The sequence below is a fragment of the Carassius carassius genome, chromosome 7 (assembly GCF_963082965.1).
Source record: "Carassius carassius chromosome 7, fCarCar2.1, whole genome shotgun sequence".
NCBI lineage: Eukaryota > Metazoa > Chordata > Actinopteri > Cypriniformes > Cyprinidae > Carassius > Carassius carassius.
Window position 1 is genome coordinate 11,204,605 of NC_081761.1, and position 16,420 is coordinate 11,221,024.

Consider the following 16,420-nt stretch of genomic DNA (forward strand, 5'->3'; position numbering starts at 1 on the left):
ATGTATGCATTTCATTTTTCACTGAGAATGAAAAATGAAAACTCTTCCACATAAATGATCAAGGTTAAATCTGGCTGATACAAAACGTGAGATCTGAGAAGTGTATCAAAAGTGCTCTTTCTTTCTTTCTTTCTTTCTTTCTTTCTTTCTTTCAACAAGAGTTTAGTTTACTTCTATGTCTCCCTCTAGTGAGCATGACTAGCGTTCATGTTCAAGATAAATTTATAAGGGGAAAAAATAGACACGAGGCTTTACATTTATGCAGTGAGCGATATATATATGATTTCGGACGATTTTTCTGAATATTAAGGATGCTCTATTGTGATGCATGAACAATGCTGAATGTCTCGTGTGAAGTGATGCAGAGGAGACTCACGGTGGCGCGCGAAGCTAAAGGATTGTGTGTGTCTCTGGACGGGGGTCATCACGGGTCATCGCCTCTTGCATGACAACACATCGTCTGGAGGATCAAAATTTTTTCCCATCAACGTAGGAATTTTAAATCTAACAAATGTGCGCAACATACTAAATGACAAAAGTTTATAGCATGCGTATTATAGGGTACTTGCAGATGCGATTGCAGCTACAAAACCGCTTAGTTGATAATTAAAATAAAGAGCTAATAAAACTAATAAGTTAATAATGTTGAAACTATTGTCTGACCCAAACATAAATTAATACACGTTTTTTAATAAACAGAATTCAAATTTCTAATGATTTTTAAGACAATGGCTTCAAAGGCGACGTGTAAGTTTTGTTGAAATCTCCACACGATGGCGCTTTGGATTTAGTAGTAATTAACCTATCCAAGTCAGGCAAAAGGCATCTTCAAACATTTTCTTTAACTAAAAGTTTTCTAATCAAGTTCTGAGAAGGCCATGATCATTACAGGAAAACAATATAAATGATCAATATTGATTTAGGCTATTTATTTATTTTAATCCACAAGTAATTATTACACTTGAAAGAAAAGTGATGTTTTATCTATCAGAAGTAAAAAAAAAAAAAAAAAAAAAGTAAAGTGTAAAGGCAGTAGGACAGGGCAATTACTTTTTACTTTTTAAACCACTCAATAAAAGATTTGCCGTGGCAACCCTTCACACAAGCGCAAGCATCCCCTCCTGTCCGAAAAAGCCCAGACTGGTTAGTGTGTCTGTGAAAAAGTCTTAGGTTGGTTGGGAAATAAGGCGAACTGTACTGCTGTAATCAGGGTGACATGCATGACTGCGCTCCTCTAATTCTCTTTCACATGGATAGATCCTTACAGACAGAGTTCAGCTTTCAGGTAGCCCCTCTTTAAGACTGTGATCCCCATACAGAAGCTGGTTTAGACAGCTTTAAACAGCTATATGGCACAGCAATGAAACATTGATTCGACAATTAGTAGATTTTATGACTTGTATCAGATACAAACACCTTTACCCAGACTCATACATTTTTATAAATTATACTTATATTTTTGTCAATTCTTTATTCAGTTAATCAGAATTTTTTTATTAGTATTATAATTCCAAAACGTTGTATAGGCCTAGTTTTAATCACCTGTGTATGGAAATGAAAAAATAAAATGATAATAAATCTTGTCATTCAGAAAAAAATATATTTTCATTCAGAGGGCTTTGTGATTATAACAGTAAAAGACTAAAAAAAATGCTACAGTAAAAACCTGTTAATTGGTTATCAAAATGAGTCATTGTACAATTTACAGTATATATATATATATATATATATATATATATATATATATATATATATATTCCCTGCATGACACTTCATATTTTATGTTTTTTATGAAATAACTACGTTTCTACTTAGTTTTTTTCTTATCAGTTGTGTACATTAGGGTTTTATCTTGCATCTAATGTTGTTAAATTAATGTTTATTGCATTATTGCAGTATCATGTGTGTTACTATGATGGTGTTTAGTGTTTGTGTGAATGACATTGTGCACCTTATATATACTTTCCTCTTCAGCTTGTTGAAGAGTTGTTTGTGATGAGATTTGATTCATCATGTGACTTTCTTATCACCATCTGTTTTTGGTGTTTATCAGTATTACAATGGTTCAAAAACGTTGTTAGTACTTCAATATGCTGGTTTAAAACATTACATCAGTTAATGAAATACGTTTTTATTATTATTATTGTGAACTTAAGTCTGTAAAACCTAAAATGTTGCTACCATAGTTTAACGGTGAAGTTCTGGCAACCACTGCTGTAGGTATTCTATCGTAAATGTCACGGCTTTTTATTTTATTTTCATGTTTTATTTTTTTTTTTGTCATAAATATCATTATTTAAAAAAAGCATTTTTAAAATTGTTTAAAAGGTAACGTACGCACCTGACCATAAAACAAACCAAAACAAATAAAAGAGTTTGGTTATTTTTTAGTTTTTACACTTTATAAAGTACAAAATATACATTTGACATGTTATATTTTATAATTGTATAATACATATCGACAATTATTTATATAACGATAATAAAACACATTTGCATGTGAATATTTTACGCAGTGTCATATTTGCATGAAAATATATCAGGAATGTGTAAAAACATTTAAAACCAGACGTTTGAGAAACACAACTGCACAATTGTCTTTTTCATATAACGTATATCATTATTAGCATTAAATATGGGATGAACTTGTTGCGTGCACTGAAGCTTTGGTGCAGCTTTGTGCATTCTTTTTTTTTTACTTTAAATGCTACCTCCAAAGAAACATAAATGTGGAATATCAGCTCATTCTTAAGATGTTAAAATACAGTAATCTTTTTTTGTATTGGTTTGTTTGGTGTAATGTTGGACAATTAAATGACATTGTGATTGGAGAAAATTCTGTTGACGTATTGCTCTTCTTCAATGCACAACACACGTTAAAAAAAAACACCACCAGATCATAAATAGTCACATTACAGAACTTAAGGATCCGAAATCAAGTTAAAAAGGTTTGTTGTGTCGGCTCCAAAGAGCGTTTGCATAAAATCTTGTGGTAAATTCAACAATAAATGTAATGGGATTTTATGCTTTAGTCTGTTTCACTGGTGCTTTTCTTTTGCGCGCTGTATAAAAAGTCTCCGTTGCTTTGGATATCCAAAGGGCTTGGATTCTTTAAAAGAAAAGAAAAAAAAAAAACCTCACATCTTTGATTTTTCCCTCCATGATGCAACACGATCTCGCACTTTAAAGCATAGCCAACCTTCAGGATTAAAACGTTCCCAGTGAAAAAAGCATAAGATCCGGGCGTTTTGGCGCATGAAGTCCGAGGCTGGGAGCCTGGGAGAACACAATAAACCTGTTGTTAACCTTGCTGTGAAAATATGTTTGATGAAAACAGCCAATTATTGTATGAAATGTATTCAAGTATAAAATAATGCCCTTTGTTGGGCCCAAACTTGAGCAATGTGGGGGTACAAAAGTCCCCTGTGGCATGAATTGCGCTTTGGCGTCGCCACTTGGCGCGTTACCCAGACCCCTCTATACGCGATTGTTTCTTTCTTTCTAATGGCATTTACCGGATCAAAACATTCTGTTAATTCGATCAGAAAGCTTCACCCTTCACAACAATACCAGAATAATTTCTTCCAAAGTTTGTTAAGTTGACCGAAATTAGGCAAATGAATAGAGGTCTCCAGGCGCAGGTGACGGAGAATAATGCGCGTCAGGACCAGCTGCATTCTTCTTTATTTCTCCTTTTCTTTTCTTTCACTGCATTATTAAAATTTAGGCCAATGAAACTATTCATTCCGCTCAATAGACATTTTCTTATAGGATAATAGGATACAAATTGAGCCCCTCTGAAGGGAATCCAGCGGTGGGTAACCCTCGTGTGCCAAAGACGTCTGGAGTCTCTAACATGGTCGGAGAGGCCGCTCGTGTGCCAGGCCGGGTCCCCACACCTGCCGAGGCCCCTAACAAATCTAGAGAATGTAAACAAAAACCCGTAGCCTATGAAAGATGGACGTGTCACCAAGTCGTGTGAGAAACGCCACGAACAAACGGGGGGACTCCGTCTCCAAAAGGTCTCCCCTGAACTCGGCGGAACAGCCTATTATGTGCTTACTTAATTACTATAATAACAGTAGACAGGCTTTAAACCTGAGACGGGCTTGGGATGGAAGTTAAGATGGCTTGCTGGGACCCATAAACAGGCGATCGTGTGAGAAACGTGACGTGGAGCAGAAAGAGACGCCTTGCTCCGGGGCCTTTGTTTTCAATGCGCGCGCTGCACTGCGCTCGCTCGCGAGTCATCTCCAACAAGGCCTGTTACCCTGCAAATAATATTCTACAACCTATCACGTGTCTTTAGACAGGCCACGTGGATTAACAAAGTAGGTCTGCCCCCCGCTAGCCCACAGCTTCAGGTTTTACTATTTCTTTAACTGATCCTAAGTGCACACATTAACCAAAAGCTCGCCTTTAATCCTATGGAATAATTTAGACCATGAATGCGCCAGAGCTTTATAAGCGGCTGCCTCCAGTCAGCTCATCTCAGTCTGAAGCGTCTGGAAACAGCAGAACCTATTACTACTAGTCTAGCTACAATAGTTCCACAATTCTATCATTTTTTCTATATTTTTTAAATCAAATGATGGCGTCTAAGATGAAGGATCGCAAGGTATGTGGATACTTTAGTGGCGCACACATGATGCCAGTAACTGCATGCAGTCCAAATACTCCTTGCATGTTTTATTTTGATTTTTCTACCGCTATTATAACTATTAACATGTTTCGCGTGATGTCAGCTTTTTCCAGAATTGCACAATATTGATATTTTCTACCGAAACAAGCGTTTCAGTATTGCTCGCGCGCATTTTCTGAAGACTATATAAGGGTGGGCTATAGACCGGTAGCTATTACTTGATTTCCCTGCTCTTGAATTAAATGCAAGCCAGTGTTTTATACTAATTAAATTAATTATATTTAGTAACTTTATTGCGATGTAAATGCGCTTTCCGTTATTTATGTAGACTATGTTTTGCGCGCAGGGAAAGAGAAGCGCGGCTCTCCATATGACTAACATCTTATGTATATGACAAATGTAATTTACAGTAGGCTGTTTTTTTTTTTTTTAACAAATAGCTTATCTTCCCGAGTTATATCGTGACTTCATATTCGCTGACTGCTTTTTCCATTTAGAAAAACTTATCCGGCTCACAATACAGCCAAGCTAATTTTGTGTTTGGTAGTGGCACTTTTCATCCCTTTACTCACTATTATCTTATTATGTTCTCTTCCCACAGAAAACTCCTGTTTCTCACAAGGTCATTGAGAAAAGAAGAAGAGACCGAATCAACAGATGTCTAAACGAGCTGGGAAAGACTGTTCCTATGGCACTGGCTAAACAGGTGCGCAGCTGAAACATTTAAGTTTGAATGCGCTAAGTGACAATGTCTGCATTAATTGTTAGAGCATATATGATGACTGACCGGCTTCGTGTATTAAAACAGAATTCTGGGAAACTCGAGAAAGCAGAAATCCTGGAAATGACTGTGCAGTATCTGCGCGCGCTCCACTCCGCAGACTTTCCGCGCGGGAGAGAAAAAGGTGTGTAAGAAATACCGATACACCACTTAACAGATTAACAGATTTAAGTACATCAATTAACACACTTAATAACGATTCCTCGCTCACACCGTGAAAGTCAAATTATTCACTTTTTAAAACGTCAAATCCAGCCCTTTCTTCCCTGCTCATCTCTAACACCGTTCTTCGTTTTCGCAGGAGAACTGCTGACAGAGTTTGCGAACTACTTTCACTACGGCTATCACGAGTGCATGAAGAACCTCGTTCACTATCTGACCACCGTGGAGCGAATGGAGACCAAAGACACCAAGTACGCACGGATCCTCGCCTTCCTGCAGTCCAAAGTGGTTACCGAGCCCGTGTTCGGCTCGTTAGGTACAATCTCTCCAGACCCTACGGACCTTCTGTGCCAGCTGGAGTACCAGAGTCCGAGTCCAACCGAGTCGGTGTTTCAGCAGAGCCCTCCCGGACACTTTTCCTGGCACAGCTCGGCGCGGAGCCCCACGCTCGCGTACCCAGCGATGTCTCAGCACAGCGGATACTTGTCACCGGTTCAGGGACTCGATCACCATTACATGAACTTCATCGGGCACTCACACCCACACAACGCCTTCAGCTTACACAATGCACAACACGCTGCTCTGTAAATACGTCTGCGGATGTCCTTAATTTATATATGTGTACATGTTTTATTTTAATACGTAGATGGATCATGAAATAAATGATGTTTGAATAAATTCTGAGTTTGGCACGATGTTGGAAATTCTTTATGCTAGGAATCGTTGATGTAGTGTGTTCTCCTTGGGATCTTCTGAATACTCTAGTATTAATAAATAAACGAAATAACCTAATTCATAATTTTAGCATAATTTGAGCCAAAAATAAATAAATAATAATAATGGGCATGAACAAGGAAGTAGACAATGTGATGTTTTTTTTTAATGAATCAAGTTCTCTTAACAGCCCAAATTTTATTATGCATTTAAAATCTGCCCAGCTCCTTTCAAATATTATAACATTATGAGAAAACAAGCTAATTTTCATTTATTCTGATGTTTTGAACTGAGCATAGGATAGCAAATAGGTTTAGGGAACATTTATGCATCCACTTTGGTTCTGAAGTAGCATTGTGTTATGATAAGTTAGAAGAGGAAATTTGTAGGGAAAATTTTACAATGAATAATGAAATTAAATAAAATGAAAAATAAATAGAACTTTTTATGAGAATGTAACCTAATAGCTAAATATTTATCTGTCCATCATTAAAATATTTTATTGCACAACAATACTTCAAGAAAATCTAATTCTTAATATCAGTTGTGACATGCACAAATTCTTATGAAGATACCATGGCTAAATTTGTCTTTCTAGACTGTATTGTCTCTTAAGATTAACCCTTGGCGTAATGGTCTGTTGGCCTGAGACCCCTTGATTGACAATAAGCCTCTTTTTAGGGGAATCCATTTGGACACAAATCCAGCCCCCCATCCTATCCCAGTGTCTCTCCCACCTATATTTAAATAGGATGCAAATAACAAATCAAACTGCTAAATACTAAGTATTGGAGTGAGTTTAATGGATGTAAGATGTTTTAACACAGGCTGTTTTAACAGAGGCAGTGTTCATACGGCTACAGTTGCAGTAATGAGTTTGTGAACAATTAAAAAATATCTACATTTCTGCATTGCTTACTCATAAAATGAGTCTTATCTTAATCCAAGTCACCATTATTCAGACAAATACAAATTGACTAAACTAATAACACACAAAGAAGCACTAAACCATGATGCCTCTTTCATCATGCTTTACAGTGTTGGGAAGAGGTTTTGATGTGTGTGTGCAGTGGCCTTTTTCCTCTGAACAAAGCCGGTTTTGGCTCTAAATATTTTTTTTCCAGCTTTGTAGGAAAAAAAGGGAGAGTGGCAATATATTTTTTATTTTTGTAGACAAAGTATATATAGATTCATGTACACCCAGGTCTTTAGCAATGCTTTCTTAGCCTTTCCCAGCTTTGTGCATCTCTGTAATGCTTTTTTAAGGTCTAATGAAAGCTTTTGGGATTGAGGCATAGTTCACACTAACCCATCTTTCTCGATATTTGTCAGCAGGCTTTGTGTGCTTTTATTCATCTGTTCTCCTTGATTGACTGTCGAAACACAGAGCTTCAGTTACATTCCATACCTACTCAATGTCTTCAGCAAAACTGAGAAACTTAAAGTGTGAAAAGTAAAGCTGTGTTTGTGAGTTAGATTGAGTTCATAAATGAGCAATGCAGAAAACCATAAGGGTTCACAAACATATTCTTGTGATGTCAGTCTTTCCCTCTCTCACACAAACATACAACGCTTTCACAATTTTCTACATCAATTAAATCTTCATTTTGCATACAAAAACAAATTTCCCTGTAATTCTCAATATTTTACTACTAATAAAAGTAACACATTATTTAATTTTATTTAAAACTGTTTAAGTGAAGTGGCACTCAGCCAAGTATGGTGATCCATACTCAGAATTTGTGCTCTGCATTTAACCCATCCGAAGTGCACACACACAGCAGTGAACACACACACACACACTGTGAACACACACCCGGAGCAGTGGGCAGCCATTTATGCTACGGCGCCCGGGGGGGAGGTGGGGGTTCAGTGCCTTGCTCAAGGGCACCTAAGTCGTGGTATTGAGGGTGGAGAGAGCACTGTAGCACATGCACTCCCCCCACCTACAATTCCTGCCGGCCTGAGACTCAAACTCACAACCTTTCAATTGCCAGTCCAACTCTCAAACCATTAGGCCACGACTTCCCATAATGGACTGCATTTATATAGCGCTTTTAACAGACCACATGACCATCCAAAGCGCTTTACAATTTGCCTCACATTCACCCATTCACACACTCATTCATACACCGACTGCGGTGTCAGCCATTCAAGGCGCCATCCAGCTCGTCGGGAGCAGCTGGGGTTAGGTGTCTTGCTCAAGGACACCTCAAGACACTTGGTCAGATGGAGCCTTGGATTGAACCACAAACCTTCCAGTTTGTAGACAACCTACATGAACCACTGAGCCACTGCCGCCCAATTTAAATATAAAGCTGTTAGTAATTTAAAAGAACTTTTCTTTTTTAAACATTATAAATGAACCCATTCATTACATTACACTATAAACCACAACAGTAATTTACTTTTACAGTGTGTTATATTGACTGTAACTAATGCACAGCTATATATGCTTAGGCCATATTACACAGTGCCGTTATATATGTGATATGTGAATCAGTCTCAAGAATATGTGCCATTTCCATACTTGACTTAAGCAAATCAGACAGACAGTTGCTCACTGTGGCCAAGATCAGCTTAAGGGAAAGACGGCCACCATAGTGGAATATAAAAGAACTCTACCCACATTGCATATCATTTTACCAGGTTCCAGTCAGCCATGACGCTGATTGTTTCTGAGATGTTGGCACTTGTGTCCCACCCTCTTTAACTGTAGAGGGTTTACTCTCTTTGGCCTCTACAATGGCATAGAAGAAGTGAGCCACGCCCCTCTCTCCACCCCCGTCCCGCACGCTTCTGACACCCCAAATACTACCAGAAACCAATATCACTCAGAGCTCCTCAAACAGGACACCTGAGAGAGAGAGAGAGAGAGAGAGAGAGAGAGAATGAGATAAAGAGCTAAAGGGACATAATATCATGATGGGAACAAAACCGGTGTGATTCTGTCCTGAAAGGTGACTTATCCCTGGGACCTCTCCTTCCCAAAGCCTGAATTCATCCCATCACCGTTAAGTCTTTCTTTAAGTAAGTTGTATGGCACCAGCTTCCAAAAAAGCACCACGAAAAGAGAAAAGGGAGCGAGAGGGATTCTAGAGAAGGAGTGAGAAGTTGTGGTACTTTGGTGGGGGTTGCTCCATTGTGATGGAGCTGAAAGGAAGACAATTTTGGGTTCCTTGGGCTTCATCCTTGAGTGGACTTGAAGAAAAATAATCAGCCCCTTGAAATCAAAGCTCCTAAACAGAGCGCCAGAATTCAGGCATGAGATTGGGAAGCAGGACACAACCACACACTCAGATGCAATATTATATTATATTATATTATATTATATTATATTATATTATATTATATTATATTATATTATATTATATTATATTATATTATATTATATTATATTATATTATATTATATTATATTATATTATATTATATTATATTATATTATATTATATTATATTATATTATAATATAATATATTATATTATATTATATTATATTATATTATATTATATTATATTATATATTTTTAATATTATCTTAAAACATTTGTTTTTATCGTTTATTTATTTTTGAAAGAAGTCTCTAATGCTCACCAAGGCTGAATTTAATTATTAAAAAATATGGTAAAATATTGTTAGAATTTCAAATCTGTGTTTCCTATTTTAATATATTTAAAAACGAAATGTATTCATTTTGATGGCAATGCCAAATTTTCAGCTGCCATCACTTTAGTCTTCAATGTCACATGATCCTTCTGAAATCACTCAGGATTCAGGATTTCTTTGTACAGAATTTACTTGAAATAAATATTTTTCATAATTATAGATGTTAAATTGACACTGTCATTTTTTTATCAATTTAATGCATCCTTGCTGAAAGAATTAAATAATTAAAAAAAGTTTTGATGATAGTGGATGCATCGAAGCTCACCAAGACCCTCCGATGTCCAAAGAGAAATAGGATCTGTCTTAGTGCATGTACAACACAAACACCTGCATTAGCACTTTTGGGAAGAAAAGCACTGGTGCCTGTCATCCAACTGTCAAAGCAAGTAACTGATTGATGAACAGACAGATACATGGATGGATGAACGGATGATTGGGTGGATAACACAAGCTGTTTGCCAAACTGTGTTCAAAACATTGGTGCGGAAAAGAGGAGAGAAGAGGAATAGAAGACAAAGAGGGCATGCAGATGGGAGAAACGATAATGCCATGAAAGACGAAAGCGATGAAAGAGCACTGAGTGACCAACAAGCCAATATTAGTTTAAATCCGCAGAGGAAACACTGTGTTAAGCGGAGGGAGAAGAGCTGGTAAAATTAGAGTCTTTTAGCTTCATCACATAGTATGAATCAAAACAAATGAAGCAGAGCTAAAATGGCTTAGGGTTTTATTCTATTGTCATGTAAAATATCTTAAAATGCCAAAGAAAGCAGCCAAGAAAGTTTCTTATCAGAAAATTTCTTAAAAGAGAGACCATATTACTCCTGTACTGCAATCCTTACATTGGCTTCTGGTCAAATTCAGGATTGATTTTAAAATTCTCTTGTTTGTCAATCTCTCGTTGTAATCTAAAATCAAAAGGAGATGGTGCTTTTTCTGTAGTAGGTCCCAAACTCTAGAATAGTCTCCCATTCCATGTGAGGTCAGCTCCATCGGTAACAACTTTTAAGTCCTATTTAAAAACGTATTTGTTTTCTGTAGCTTTTGAATAAGATATGTTTATTTTATTGTATGATTTTAATTTTATACATTTTGTAAAGCACTTTGGGGCAGCGTCTGTTGTTTAAAAAAAGTGCTATATAAAAAAAGTTGCTTGCTTGCTTGCTAATACACAAGTGATTTTGTTGAGAAAACTGCGGGTCTTTTCTAAACTAAACACATAAGAGACTGCTGGGTGGTGCATGAAACACCAGTGTGGTGATGTGGTGCTTCATATTCCCGTGTTCACTCGAATGACTTTAGCAGAGGACATCCGCCTGAGAGCCTTCTCAGATAGTAGTCCAGATTTCACTGCATCTTAAAAATGTCCTTCAATAATATGTATTTAGAAACAAAGACATTTTTATATTCAGTTTAAACAGTTTTGGTGTAAAATTTGCAAAAAAAACTTTTTTGGATTTACTAGTCCTTACAGTTACAGTCCTGTGAAACATTTATATAGTACAAATAATATACCAAATGTTGTTCAAAAGGTTGTTTAAAATATGTTTTAGAAGTATGTCACAAGAGTATTTCATATCTAAGAGACTGAAAGCAAATTCAGTTTAATGTAATTACAATGTTAATCAATTTGCAGTAAAATCAGTTGACAAACTCTTTTTACTTGAATCAGTTTTATTACGCACTGCTTTGAAAACATGAACACACACTACACTGTAAAGCATTGAAATACAGTTCATTTGACTCTAACCAAATCTAATATAAAGAAATACAATATTAATGTCATGATTATAACTTGAATATTGATTGTGTGTCTTTATTTCTGCATGAAGCTAGTAGGGTTAATATATTTAGTTATATATTATCTTAATATTATCTTGCATCTTGCATGGCAACAGCTCCAACTTACAAATGTACTAAGTCAATTTAGCTATCATTTGTTTTAAACAGCTGACCTATTGACTCCTGTGGCTAAGCAGGTGCTTGGTCTGCTGGTTGTGACTGGATGTCCTGTGTTTGTCCATTAGGAGCGGGCGGTAGTCCAGGAGTCCAGACGGGTGTGTGTGAAGGGTAGAGAACACACTCTTCAGCTCTTCCTGGCTCTGACACACTCCAAACAGCTGTAGCACAGCACCCAGCTCAGCTGCAGACAGAAGCCCAGTGCCGGAGCCATCCATCCGGGCACAGGCCTTGCTAAGAGCCCTGGCCTTACGCTGGAGCTTCAACACCAAAATACAAGAGGAAAATGTAAATTTTAACATTCATTAACACATAGTATCGCCTATAAACAATGCATAACCTTTTTCCTGATCTTGCTACTTAATGTTTCCGGAGAGGCAACTTCTTTAGTTTCTCTGGGAGTCTGCAGAGCAGCTGCCATGTTGGATCCATGCTTCCATATTTGACTCTGGGATAGAAAAGGCTTGAGGAATTCTGTATAGGATACGCTGATATGAAAAAAAAAAAAACATTCCATGAGGACATGAAATGCTCAGTTATGTCTTATCTTATAGATTTATATTTTGATAAAGTTTTGATAGGCTTCATCACAAAAACATATTGATACCTGTGTTTTCAGTGCTTCAAGACATTAATAGCTTTCAATATTACCAATAATAGTATGGTCACATTTTATTTTAAGGTCAAATCCTCGATATTAACAAACCATTAACTACGACTTTTACGTCAATAAATTTGATTTTAAATTTGCTGCTTATTAATAGTTAGTAAGGTGGTTGTTAAGTCTAGGTATTGGAAAGGATTACGGATATAGAATATGGTCATGCAGAATATGTGCTTTATAAGCACTAATATTCAACCAATATGTTAAGTTACTAGTTAACTAGTTAATAGTAAGAACTGGTCCCTATAATACTAAAGTGTTACAAATTTAATCATATTCTTTTGCAATTGTTCATGCCAGTTTACTTGCAACGGATAAAACATTGTTGGTTTTAAACCTGGTCACAAATTATCAGTTATTTTATTCACAAACTGAAGTATCACATTTCTTGATTTGGTAACACCTGAAGCCTTTTTGTATAATACATTTTAAAAAATATTCATAATGTGCATTGTAATGCATTATATATTTTCATAAGAAACTGTAACCAAAGTTCAAATGCATTTGAATATTTGTACATTTCTTGAAATGAATTGCCTGTCATGTGTTTTAATTCTTTATACTTTCTAAAGGTGTAATAATTATAAGAAATGCATTGTAATGTATAATGTGGTTGCAGTTTTAATGATATCAAAATGCATTATGAGGTGCATTTCAAGACATAATTAATGAATTAAAATACTTTTATACTGCATTATATATGAAGGCTTCAAGCAAAGTGTTATATAATCATCACATCTCCTATGCATGAATGTCTTGATTTATTTATTTATCTGTTTTGGTCTTCCCTAATGTAAGTGTATCTACCTGCCATCAAGGTTGATGTCAAACTTCTTGGCCAACAGATCACACTCATACTGGCTGAGATGAACACACAGACTCATAAGGATGTCTTTAAATTCATCACTGCTAACAAAACCTGTTCCAGAAAAGTCCATTTCGGAGAACTCAGTCCAGAGCTCAGAAACAGACAACTCCACCTGTTTGCGAGAGAGAAACCAGTTCATAAAATTATCTACATAACATAATCATATCTCAGCTCAAAGAACTTTACACCATCCTGAGGTATTTCCACACCCCCACCTTGGCCCGTAGAGCATCCACTAATATATCTGAGACGCAGTTGAGTCTTTTGGAGAGGCGCATCAAGTCATTGTCTCCACGTTTGGGGGGATTGTGCTTGGCATTGGGGTAACAGCAGGATTTGGGAGACGGGCCAAAGTGACGTATAAACTGTTGAAAGTCCACAGATCCATCCTGCTGAGTGAACAATGAGGACCACAACCTCCGGACCTCTCCACGAGTTACCTCAGGATGGAGCTCTAACCTGAGCAGGGCGAGAGAAAGAATGACAAACAAGGACAGAGGGATACATGATGGGGAGAGGGAAATGGAGAGAATAGTGGGATTCATGAATGTAAAGAATACACCTCAAATTCTTAGAAGAATGCAAACACTGTACCCTTTAAAGCCCTCCAAACCCCACATACCCCCCCCCCCCCCCCCCACCCCACCTTATTTATCTGAGCTGCATTTAAGCAAAATCTTGGCAACCAACAGCACAGAAGCAACAGTTTCTCTTACACAAATCACGTTTAAAGAAAGGACAGTACTGTGAGAAAACACACTATAAGGGGATCTGACAGCAAACAAACACCAGTCTGTATCACACGACCCTGATCTCCACTCTGTTTTGTTAAACATGGATATTTAATTAGAAAGGTTACATGCATTTGGTCTTAGGTACTTATATTTACAGTAAAGCATGTGCTGTATTAAAATAGTATACTTATTAGGTTAGGTTATGTTTTATTTAACTATATACTATAATTCCACAGTGAATACACTATACATTAAATAATTGGGATCACTCAGATATTTTTAAAAAGAAGTTTCAAAGAGGGTCTCTTATACTTAAAAAGACTGCATTTATTTGTTTGAAAAAAAAAAACCCTGTAATATTGTGAACTTATCTATTTGAATATATTTTAAAATGTAATTTATTCCTGGCAAAATCACAAAGCTGAATTACTCCAGTCTTCAGAGTCACACGAACCTTCAGAAATAATTCTAATACTCTAATTTGGTTTAAATAGTATTTATTCGGGGCTTAAAGTTGATTAAAATATGTATTTCATTTTCTTTGCCAGGTATTGTTATTAAAGACTGCCCTTCATAATCTGAGGACGCGTTCAGTGTTTAAGGATGTTTGATGTACTGACTAATATTAGTATACATATTTTTACTAAATATATTTAATAGTTTTTCAATCGTTACACTTATACAACATATGTGTTTTGAATGTGTAATTGATCTTTGTGTACTTTTAATTGTACTTAATGAATTACGTTATATTTAATTGTTTTAGGCTTTTCAGAGTAAAACTGTGGTCACATTTATCATTGTTTGGTAAATATTTGGTTTAGTTATTTCTATAGGAATCCATGCAATCTTAAATCTGTGCTTATTTCGCAACTGGTTCAAGTTAGTCCCGCAAATTCTCTCCACTGAAAGCTGCTCGGTTTGAAATTGACTTCTGTGTGAGCTTTGCGTCATAAATCATTGTGCTACAGACAATAGACAATGGGCCTTTTTTGCAATGTAACATTTAGCTAAACAGACCACACCTTAAATGTGCAAAGACACAATTTCTAACACATGAATCTAGAAGACTAAATTTCTCTGGCGCTTCAGTGGGTTCCTTCAGTTCAGTTTGAACTATTGTATATGTGGCACTGATACAGTACATGTGAACATACACATATGCATTTGTCTCTGCCTTGTAAGAATCCATCAAAGAAGCAACCGTTTCTCACCAGACACACATGCACACACACACGCACGCACGCACGCACGCACGCACTCATACTCAGTGCTCACTGTGGGAGCCAGAGAAGTTGGCACTGATATGTCAGCCAAACCCTCTGTGAACTCGGCTGCTGTAAAGCCTGTTAGTGTCACTAATCTCTGAGCTGGCGAGGAGAGTTCAGTTCACCTTGGACTGGTTGGCACCGTTTCTCTCTGTGTCTGTGCACCAGTGCCACGCCACAGATTATGCAAATCCACTCGCGATGCCCCCCATTCAGACCACGACTCCTTTTAGGCCTGCCGCCATATTGCAGCCAAAAAATGAATAGAGAGATAAAAGAGGGTGATGTAGAAAATGAATGAAAAAAGGGAGGGAGAGAAATCACAAAAGGGTCAAAGGAAGATCTGCAAAAACAGCACAGGGAGGGGAGGGACCAGAGTAAATAAACAGATAAATAATTTATAGAAATGGAGGAGTTTCTCACATGAGCTGAACAGTTCGGAAGAGTTCAGGACTCTTAACTCAGGTCACCACAACAATGTATTAAATTCACAGACAAGAAAGAAAAGAGAAAGATATGGGAGAGGCGTAGAAGACAAGTGAATCACTTAAAGAGCAATTACATGATGCAAAGTGCGATTAATACAGACAATGACAAGAATACATTTCTTCCACAATTAATATTATGCAATGTCATGCAATTTATTTCATATGTGTTCATTTTGATATTTTTGGTGGGGCATAATTTCAAAGCTGGGGTAAAAGTCTAGAGAAATCCTAACGTCTACGGAGTAGTTTGGTATAATCTTTTACTATTAAGCAATTCAATTTTGTTTAAAGTTCACTGAACTTTAAAATCAATATTAGTGTGATATGACCAATAAGCACCAAGTCATTTACTTGTCATACAAAAACAAAAAAGGAAAGAAACAAATATATAAAAATAAAATAAATATCTACTTTTTATTATATCATTTATTTTATTTGTTAATTTGTAAAATATATATATATATATATATATA

General features: G+C 36.5%; 2 protein-coding genes across 2 annotated transcripts in view; one reads left to right on the forward strand and one right to left on the reverse strand.

Annotated features, from left to right (window-relative positions):
- Nucleotides 1-4,419: 4,419 nt before the first annotated feature.
- On the forward strand, nucleotides 4,420-6,262 carry LOC132143039 (hairy and enhancer of split-related protein helt). Its single transcript, XM_059553202.1, has 4 exons — nucleotides 4,420-4,618; nucleotides 5,244-5,348; nucleotides 5,451-5,547; nucleotides 5,725-6,262. The coding sequence occupies exons 1-4, from the start codon at nucleotides 4,589-4,591 to the stop codon at nucleotides 6,171-6,173; spliced, it is 681 nt and encodes a 226-aa protein (XP_059409185.1). The 5' UTR covers nucleotides 4,420-4,588; the 3' UTR covers nucleotides 6,174-6,262.
- A 5,206-nt stretch (nucleotides 6,263-11,468) lies between these two features.
- LOC132143040 (EF-hand calcium-binding domain-containing protein 6-like) overlaps nucleotides 11,469-16,420 on the reverse strand; it is a 32,953-nt gene continuing 28,001 nt past the window's right edge. The window contains exons 15-18 of the mRNA XM_059553203.1: nucleotides 13,673-13,916; nucleotides 13,397-13,569; nucleotides 12,266-12,413; nucleotides 11,469-12,185 (exon numbers count right to left, since the gene is read on the reverse strand). Coding sequence (XP_059409186.1) covers nucleotides 11,922-12,185; nucleotides 12,266-12,413; nucleotides 13,397-13,569; nucleotides 13,673-13,916 — 829 coding nt within the window. The 3' untranslated portion in view covers nucleotides 11,469-11,921. The remainder of the gene's footprint in view (nucleotides 12,186-12,265; nucleotides 12,414-13,396; nucleotides 13,570-13,672; nucleotides 13,917-16,420) is intronic.

Bases quoted from the DNA above. Each gene is read 5' to 3' on its own strand.
- LOC132143039 (XM_059553202.1), top strand. From the start codon at position 4,589: ATGATGGCGTCTAAGATGAAGGATCGCAAG. The intron at 5,349-5,450 runs GTGCGCAGCTGA...GTATTAAAACAG, and splicing joins CTATGGCACTGGCTAAACAG to AATTCTGGGAAACTCGAGAA. The intron at 5,548-5,724 runs GTGTGTAAGAAA...TCGTTTTCGCAG, and splicing joins TCCGCGCGGGAGAGAAAAAG to GAGAACTGCTGACAGAGTTT.